This window comes from Pyrgilauda ruficollis, unplaced genomic scaffold, assembly GCF_017590135.1.
Source record: "Pyrgilauda ruficollis isolate IOZ18807 unplaced genomic scaffold, ASM1759013v1 scaffold62, whole genome shotgun sequence".
Taxonomy (NCBI): domain Eukaryota; kingdom Metazoa; phylum Chordata; class Aves; order Passeriformes; family Passeridae; genus Pyrgilauda; species Pyrgilauda ruficollis.
Genome location: NW_024527933.1, coordinates 448,019 through 457,410, shown reverse-complemented (window position 1 = coordinate 457,410; position 9,392 = coordinate 448,019). Strand labels below are relative to the sequence as shown.

At 47.6% G+C, this 9,392-nt stretch overlaps 3 protein-coding genes across 4 annotated transcripts in view; 2 read left to right on the top strand and 1 right to left on the bottom strand.

Moving 5' to 3' along the window:
- The window catches only part of BRD3 (bromodomain containing 3), a 40,544-nt gene extending 32,287 nt beyond the window's left edge, over nucleotides 1–8,257 (top strand). Inside the window, exons 13-14 of one of the 2 annotated variants that reach the window (XR_005956509.1) lie at nucleotides 4,405–5,182; nucleotides 5,750–8,257. The gene's annotated coding sequence lies outside the window, so the exon portion shown is untranslated. Of the gene's footprint in view, nucleotides 1–4,404 lie in introns of both variants that reach the window. The other variant, XR_005956508.1, reaches the window with a different exon arrangement.
- Nucleotides 5,958–9,376, bottom strand: BRD3OS (BRD3 opposite strand). The gene has a single exon (XM_041484053.1). The coding sequence runs from the start codon at nucleotides 8,668–8,670 to the stop codon at nucleotides 8,401–8,403; it is 270 nt and encodes an 89-aa protein (XP_041339987.1). The 5' UTR covers nucleotides 8,671–9,376; the 3' UTR covers nucleotides 5,958–8,400.
- VAV2 (vav guanine nucleotide exchange factor 2) overlaps nucleotides 9,114–9,392 on the top strand; it is a 126,832-nt gene continuing 126,553 nt past the window's right edge. The window contains exon 1 of the mRNA XM_041483864.1: nucleotides 9,114–9,192. Within this exon, the coding sequence (XP_041339798.1) occupies nucleotides 9,114–9,192 (79 nt within the window). The remainder of the gene's footprint in view (nucleotides 9,193–9,392) is intronic.

Here is a 9,392-nt window from a genome sequence, read left to right as displayed (position 1 = left end):
TTTTTTGGGTGGGGGGGAGGGAGTGGGTTCTCTTTTAATAGGTCAAAGATCTTCGAGTGTGTGTGTGTGACTAGACTTTATGACAAATAGTTCCCTTTGCATAAAGTCTCTAAAATTTACATTTATCTGGAGAAAATTGGTCGAAAATGGAAGAACTTTGAGCTCTTAGCAGGAGATAAATAGAAAATTCTGCAAGGTTTGTAGTACATTTCCCTCTCAGCCCTTCCCTCTCCCCAGATATTCTCTTTTAATAAGCCTGCCTGGCTCACACAAGGTAAAAACCATCTTTTTTTAAAGAAATCTCTGTAAAATGGTACTGTATCTGAAAGATGTTAGCTTTTGAACTAGTTGGTGTATTTGTTATTAGCACTAGTATTCTTAATCTCCAAGTCTACAGTGTGATGAAAATGTCAGATGCTATCATCTTTTTACATAAAAACAAAAAAAAAATCCAAAAAAATTCTCATGTACTGTGGATTGCTAACATGCTTTTTTTTAAATCTTGGTAGAGGCGTAGGCACCTGTTCAGGAAGGTCTTGAAGCATGAATTTAACTTTTAAGCACACGAGCAATAGAAGTGGTTGCATTTCTTGGTTCTCCACTCAAAAGCTTCACTTTTCCTGGGGATTCATTTGGAAGAAGGGAGCAAGGGACTCACTCAAGTTTCTTGGGAATGTTATTTTTACCATGAAATAGATAATTCCCAGGAAATGGGATGCTCTCTGTGAAAGTTGTCATGGAATTGACAGGAGTTTTTTTGGCTGGAAGTTGTCAGCTGGAGCCTGGAGTGATCCCTGCGGTGACCAGGACAAGTCATGTGCCCATTGCTGGGCACATCTTGGGCAATTCCTCCATGACAAACACCTCAGACTGGGCTTAAAATAAAGCAGCACTTGAGCTCCAGCTGAGGCTGAGCTGGCAGGGGAAGTGGAGAGGGATTTTGTGTGTGTTTGGGCTTTTTGCTTTTGAGTTTGCTTTGGTTTTCTCCCTTCTCCTCATCATTCTGGTAGTGAGCTCCTAGAAAGGGGGGATGCTCCTCCTGTGTCAGGCAGGGTTCAATCCAGGCACTGAAATGTTTTAGCTCAATGAAAAGAAGAAAGAGGGGAGGGAGAAGAAAAAAAAAAAAAAAAAAAAGGCAAATTTTTTTAAAGCTTGCTATTTTTTTCAGTCCAGCCTAACGTTTTGACCTGCACTGCTGCAATGCACCCTGGTTTCAGTGTCCCTAATTTCATGTATATACCATGACTTTATTTATTAAACACCGTTGGTCGTTTAAAATGTAATAAAACCTAACAAAAGCAAAGCTGGGGTTTTGCAGTCCAGCAGACAGGAAGATTTTTAACGAGATTTGAACCAGATTTAAAAAACAAACGAACAACAACAAAGCAAATAAAAATCCACAACTTTATTTATATACCTTGGACTTTTCTACCTACAGGTGCTACAGTCCAGTCTCTCGTGTGTCTGGTGCTCTGTCATGTTTGGTGTGTTCACTTTTAGCATTTTTTCCTCCTCTTTTCACCCCAGACCCCTTTTTTCCTGTTTTGTACAGATTTTGGAGACATATACTTCAATACAATTTTATTTTCTCAGTGGTCTTTTTTCCTCCCCTCTTTTTTTGTTTTGGTAGAACAATGGGGGTTTTATCCTTTTCTAATCCAATTTTAGGAAAACATCAGTTCTGTAATTATATCAAATTTGTAATCTGAGGGGCAGAAGTTGTATTGTAAATTCTTTTTATTGTAAAGAAAAAAAAATACACAGAATTTAACAGAAAGTTCTGCCTTTCCATCTCCAGCACCAGCCCCTAAAACTGCCTCTCCCCTGTGGGGTAGCCCTAAAATTCACCTTCTGTGCTCTCCCAGAAGCACAGAATCATGATTTTTCTTTTCCATTAACAATGGAGTTCCGCTTTTAATTCATTATTTTTCTTTTCCGTTAACAATGGAGTTCAGTTCTGATATTATTTTTTTTAAGTTCTGCCCTTACAAAACCTTCCCCTAGACAGATCCCTGGTAATATATTTTCAGAATTTACTATGAGGAAATGTAATATTCACCTAATTAAGAGCTTGGGTTTCTTTTTAACGGGCTTGGGTTTCACCTGTGTTTCTCCTGTTGCCTGCGACTTGAATGACCAAAACCAAGGAATATTTTAAAGAATAATTGCAACCAATTCACTGCCACGGCTTTTGAATAAACAAACTCCCAGTTTTCCCTTCCTGGGACCTTTTCCTGCATGCTTGACCCTGAGCTGTGGTGGTGGCTGCTGTGGGGAGGACAAACCGGAGGCGACAGCATCACTGCCACAAAAAATCCTGGGAATTTCAGCTCTGGCACCGTCCTCTGACATCAGGAACAGCCCCTGGAACACACAGACATCCCTCAAGGAGCCACGGGGCTGCCCCACCTAAATTAGTTGGGAAAGCTGGAGCCAGAGGTTGAGAGCCAGGTGTGAGGTGATGGGAAAAGCGTGGCCTGAGGCTGGCTCAGCGCTGGAGGAGGATCCCTGCTGGAGCTGGAAAAACATCCCAGCCTGGGGGTTTTCCAGGAAAACAAGCTGCCAAGGCCACCACAGAATGAAAAGAATCTGCTGCACATCTTTGATTCACCAGCTGCAACTTGGGCTTCCACTTGGGAAACTCTGCATGGAAAGTGAGGTGTTCCCAACAAAATGGAGCAAGGAGAAATCCATTTTGGCATGACTGAGGGAGGAATTTGGTGACTCCTCCCTTCCAAATGCTGTCCTTACACTTTTCCATTCCCAGCTTGTTTGTAGTGCTCTTTATCCCCACCATGTCCATGGGGGTGCCTCTTGTACATCCTGAGTTTCTCCAGGAAAGAAAAGATGTTTCCAGTCCAGAGTAAGTAACAGCAGTCCTAAATGAGTTGGGAACTGAAGCAACAGAGCATTTATTTAACTGGCTTTTATTGCATGACACGTCAGTCCAGATGTCACAAAATAACTTGGAAACGATCAAACACACAACGTTTGAAGGACATTTTTAAACTTAAGAATTAAAAAAAAAAAAAAAAAAAAAAATTAAAATTTTTATGGTAGAATTTTTCTTGAATGAACAAAGTTTAACTTTGTTTTCCAGGGGAAACTTCACTGAAATCAGTATGATTTCATATGTATGCATACACACAGAGTTTTATTGAAACTGCTTTTTTCGGACTAATTCCTGTTTTGACAAAATATCTGACCAGACCTTTCTCAATCAACCAGCATTACTGCACCTTTCTAAAAACTTTGTGAACCTTTTCTCTGATTGTAAACTCAGCCTGTCTCGTGGCTCAGTGGGACCAGAGGGAGATTCCCCATCCCAGCGACCGAAGGAGTCTCTCAGCTCTCTGCACACCAAATGTGTCACCTACACAACAAAAAAAAAAACAACAAAATCATTTTAATTTTTGTACTGGTGTGGTTTGCACCTTGCCTACCCCCAGGGTTTGTAAGTGTGGGAGTGATGTTTCAGGGCTGTGTCACTGCTGGCAGGGTGGTGACCCCCAAACACACACAAACGTCATTTCTGTGAGCTGAGTTCCCCCTGAGCTCTCTTCCCCCTTCTCTGTGTTAGAAGCAGACTGCAGTTACCTAACCTAGTTCTTTCTCTGCTTTGGGGACTTTTAGAGCAGTTTTTAATTTTTTTTTTCCTTGTTTTGGAAGGAATGATGTTTTTTTAAAGCTGGGGTTGGAGCTGAGGGGAAGGGATCGGGGCATGACAAAGACAAACCACAACCATTTTAGTACTGGATTTTAAATTCTCAGTCTCTTTTCAACCCTGAGAGTTACCACTAGGGCTAACTGTGGGCAGGCTCTGCATCAGTAAAGAGAAATTTAGGATTCCCTACACAGCAGCGTTGTCTTGCTTGAGCTGCATTTTGTAAAGAAAATGGTATTTGCATATCTTTTTAAAATGTCATTTTTAAAAAAGAAATTAAACCACCAGCTAGGATTTGACACAGGCCGCTTAGAACACAGCCCTGATACTGGCATAACCAATCCAGAAAGATTTGTTGTTGTATTTTTTGTTTTGTTATTTTGGGGTTTTTTTAATATTTAAAAGAAAAAAGAAATTGTTACTTTTCTGTATGATGTGCATGCAAATTTACCGTAACTCTTTTTCTTAAAACTTTTTAGTGCCATTTCTAGTATATTCCTGTAAATGTCAGTTATTGAAAAGAAATGAGTCAATGTAAGTAGTTTAGCTTGTTTATTGCAAATTGCTGGCCTCAAACAAAACAGAATTAAAAAAAAAAAGAGTTAGAAAGTAATCTTTGATGTTACTGGTAATCACGGACCCTGGTCCTGGGGCATTCGTTTCGTTTTCATAATAAAAAGAAAAATTGTTTGGTGTGTGCAGTTTGATCCCATATTTTCCCCTCTCCTCATCTTTTCCAGGTGTGGCACTCAAACGTGGACTGGGCAGTGCCAGGAGCCAAACATCAGGGGTTTGAATCCTGGTGCCACGAGTCCTGGAATAATCTGGAAGTTATTTTAGGGAATGTCACACTCAAAGGGCTGATGCGCTCAGAGTGGGGCAGCTCTGGGGTGTCTGAATCACAGCTGAGTACCTGAAATAAAACTGCTTTAAATCCCTTTTTTTTGGTGAGGGAAACAGCTGTTTCCATGTCCCAGTGCAGGCAAGGAAGGGCTTGAACTCTTCCCAGCATCCTGTAGTCTGCAGGGTCTTAAATTCTGTGGGAATTGCTCCCGATTGAGGTAAGTTGGGCTGAAAAGAGATGAGCCTTCACCCAGGTTTGCTGCTGGCTTCTTGGAAGGCACCAGGAGCTGCAGGAAGCAGAGGGACTTTGTCACCTGCTGTGGGCTCAGGGTGACCTGGAGGGCACAGCTTGGAAAGGGGGGCCTGGAGCAGCTGGTGCCAGTGCCAGCAGAGTCCTGGCATTGCTGTGTGGGTGCCAGGATCTATTTTGGTCATCAGAGAGGACTGGGGTTGGTTTTGCTGTTTGCTCTTTGTGTGAGGTGGGGTTAGCACAGCCAGGCTGCCCCAGGGTTAATCTTTCTCTAACCCTGTTCCTGCTCACTGCCCCTCCAAGGCTCCAGCAAAGCTGTTCCACTCTGCTCTGGTGCCAGTGCCACTCCCGTGGGCTCTTTGTCCAAGCTGTCCCCTAAAGAGTCTCCTGTGAGGGAGGTGAGGATGTTTCTGTGGCATTTGCAGGTGAGTTACTTCTGGGGGCAGAGAGCAGAGCTGGTTCTTCAGGCTGGGAGGAGGTTGAGGACACGCAGGACACGATTGAAGTTCAACTCTCACTGCTCATGCCTTGAATGCTGGGGCTGCCAGAGGGACATTGAGGGGCTGGAATGAGTCCAGAGAAGGGAACAGAGCTGGGGAAGGCTCTGGAAAGTCTGTCCTGTGAGGAGCAGCTGAGAGGGCTCAGCCTGGAGGAAAAGGAGGCTCAGGGAAGATCTCCTTGCTCTCTCCAGCTGCCCAAACCAGGGTTGTGAGGTGGGCTTTGGTCACTGCCAGGTAACTCCTATCAGGACAAGAGGGAACAGCCTCAAGCTGCATCAGGGGAGGCTCAGGTTGGAGAGCAGGAGCAATTCCTTCGAGGAAAGGGTGCTCAGGCTTGGCAGGGGCTGCCCAGGGAGGTTTGGAGTCCCCATCCCTGGAGGTGCCCAGGGAAGGCCCAGATGTGGCACTCCGGGCTGGTGACAAAGTGGGGATCAGGCACAGGCTGGATGTGACAATCTCTGAGGTCTTTTCCATAATAATTCCCTCATTCAGTGTGACAGCCAGAGCTTTCCTTATCCTGAAAGTGCTGCTGGCCTTGGGGAGCTGGAGGAGCCTCCCCTGCAGCTCCCAGTGCAGTGGTGTGGGTTTGGAGCCCCACCAGGAACTGAGGGGATTCCTCCCTCCCAAAAGGGGAGTGCCAAAAGCTGTCACCTGTGCCAGAGCCGTGGCCATGCAGGGGAAAAACAGCCACTCACCGAGCTGCATTCAAATCATTTTAATGCACTTCATCAAAGAGGCTACAACAGTGTTTGAAACAAGAGCATCACCACCACACAACTGGCTCACAGAAGAGCCACAGCAACCCTGCTGTGACCAGTGACACACAGAAATGGAAAACTACAGTCACATTCACAGAGATGGAAGGACAACTCATCCTCTTCTTCCTGCACTGTCACATCCAGCATCCATCCTGGAAGAATTTATGCACATTCTTACGGGTTTAGTCTTGTATAGTCCAATTAAGACTCTGCAAAATAACTGAATTTTGGTTTACCAGCCACGTTAACAAAAAGAGACTGATTATACCCAAAATAAGCATCTTCCTTACTGAAATTAAAAAGAAAATAAGTGTTGGATTTCTTTTTCTATAAGAAAAGAAAACGAACAGCTGCTTTGGGGGATGTGCTGTTCCTTAAACTCCCAGAGTTCACGTGCTCCCCAGGGCTGGCCTGGAACCCACCTCTCCTGCTTCTCCAGGTGAATCCACCTGCAGATCCCAGGGGAGCTCTGGGCCCAGCCCCCTGCCTGTTTGAGTAAATAATCTCCTGTTCACTCAGCCAAGAGCTGGAGGCCCAGGTGGGTCACACATCCCTGGCACTGCTCCCCCGGCACCTTGCCGAGCCTCGCTGGCTTTGTGAATCTCATTGAACGCTTGCACTCGCTTCAAAAACATTTATTCACTGAATAGTTTCTCCTCCAGAGCTAGTCCTGACAAAAGCAAGAGGGTTATTTGTGTGCAGAGCAATGCACAGGTCTGCAAAGCAGCGAGGTGCAAATCTACGAGCGCGCACACACACACAAGGTATCAAACACCAACACATGCAGAAATAGTGCTTTTAAAAAAAACAACGAGCTGCCTGTTGTTTGCAGTGCTATGGAGCAGGGCTGAGTACACCAAACCTCTATGATTTCACTCTAGAACAGGTGTGTTCTGCTCAGTACATCGAGTTCAGCAAGGTCGAGTGTCGGTGTGTTTGTTGTAGCATTTCACCCACACGGGAGAGGTGGAAGAGATTCTTCATTGTATTAAAAAAAAATAAATAAAATAAAGTGCTTGAAAAAAATGCAAAGGAGGTTTTAGATAAATAGAACAGAAGTAATGACTGTGCCTAATAATAGGCAGGTAAATAATCCATCCTGAAGCTGACATCAAATGCTGATTTGCCTGGAGCTAAGCCTGTGCCCAGGCACTGCTGGGTTGCCCACATGGCCTAGGCAGGACAGAAAGGGAAAAACCCTGAAGAATTTTCATGCTGAACCCTGGGTACGTAATTCACAGCCCTGGAAGTGGGAGTTCTGTTTTTAACAAAGATTCAGGTGCTTGCTGGGCTGAGTTTCTCAGGGTGATCTTGCCTTGAACAAGTCAGGATTCAGCAGAAACTTAAACCTGAAAGCAGCAGCCTCTGTGCCCAAGCAGGGCAGTGCTTCTCCCTCCTAAAATCCTCCAGTTAATCATAACAATCCTAGACACAACTTCTAAAATACATGCACCAAACCTACAATCCAACCTGAACTAGAAGTTAAACCCTTCCAAGCTACTGCATGCATTAAAACTTGAATGCAAAGCAAACTCCAGTGGCCTCTTTCCTTCTGTAGCCCATCTCAGGAGTGGCTCTGTGCTCTGCAGGAGTTTCCTCGTGTCCCTTAGGACATGTGTGCATTTACAGGGTTTTTTTTTACTGTTGCTTTCCTGGGCCTGTCCCTCCCTTTCAGGTGGTTCACTGGGGGATCTGCCCGAAAGGAGTCAGCTCCCCTGACTCCAGAGCTCCTGTTGTTTCCATGATCCCACCCTGTGGGATCAGAGAGGGCCCTTGGCTTTGCATGGAACTCCAGCACACCTTTCCTACCAGGTGTTTTGAAGGCTTGGATTAAATTCTCAACACATTCTCCCCCTGTTCCCACAGTAAATCACTCCATTCTCTGGCTGGAAGAGACCACTTCAGGATAGGAATTAAATACAGACAGGGCAAACTGAACAAGTAATGGCCAGATGGTTTTGGAGATCAACTTCTTAAAACCACAGCCCTGATGGGAACAGATCTGTGCTCGCCTCTGTCCCACCAGCATTCCCAGAGCTCTGGAAATGCACCAGGACTGGCCAGTAAGGGTGGCTGGGGACGGTGCCCAAGTGCCAGCGGGTGTTTCTCAGGGCACACGAGCCACTTAGAAGCAACACATGGTCCAGCACGGCCCCTGCCAAGATGCTGGGCAGCAACAGGCTTGAGATCTCCCCAGCCAGGCTGGGTTTGCTGCACACACTCAGTGACATGCAGAATGGGAGTCTATAAACAGCAAAACCAAACAGAAACAATCAAACTTCAGCCTTCCTGCAACGCTGCTTCCTGTGCAGGGCTGTGAGAGGCTGCTGCACACCCACCTCCCCCAGCTCTGCTTCCTCTCCACGTGTGGATTCCTGCGGGGAATTACATAATAGCACAAAACTTGGACTGCCCCGTGTCCCTGGAGACATCCAGCTTGTTTTTGTCCCGCACCAGGATGGCTTCGTTGCCGTACTGCGAGTACCACATGCTCCTGCTGCGGCTCAGGTAGGTGTTGGGGGGAGCTGACTCCAGTTTCTGCTGCTGCTGCTGCCAGATGAGCAGGGACGTGTCCCTGTACCTCAGGCGGGCGTAGCCCTCGGACAAGGCTTTCTCGGGCAGGGGCACCCTCCCGTTCATCACCGGCTCACTCATCTGCCCCAGCACAGCTCCACCAGCGGGAGCTCCTTCCCAACAGCTCCGAAATAATCCCCAGTGGCTCTGTCCAGGCCGATGGCTGCTGCTCGGAGCTCAAGGGAGAACATCCCAGGGCACGGCGCTCGGGATCCACGAGCTGCTGGCGCTGCTCAGGAGAGGGAGCAGGGCCCTAAAATCACAGCCTGGCCTTGCTTAAAAACCACAGCAGGACTTGTGAGAGCTCACCCAGCCGTGCTACTGCTGCGTGCTCCATGCTGGGAAGGGCCCACACGTGCTGTTTGTTGACACTCCATGAAGCATCTCCATAGGAGCAGCCAGGCAGGACAGGCCGAGCGGGCCGGGATGAGCTGAATTCCCTGGAGAACGGATCCCGAAGGCGTCAAGAGGTCAGAGCCTGGAGGTCAGCGGTGCCCAGGCCTGTGCACGGCCTCTCCCGGCGGATGGACGGCAGCCCGCCACGTCACGCGCTCAGGGATGCAGGAGAAGATGCTCGGCCCCGCTTGTGGTACCCAAGCTGGGGTAGGGGGAGCCCGGCACCTCCGGACGGCACCTGCGGGGCACAGCAGGGTCACCCCACGGGCCGACACGGGGGGTCCCCGCCCTGCCATCCTCTCTTCCCGTGCCCCCCATGTCCCGGCCGCCCCCAGCCCCTTCCAGCGGCCCCGCGGGTGTCCCGCACCGCCCGGCCCTGCCCGCCCCGAGCCGGGGGTCCCGCACCG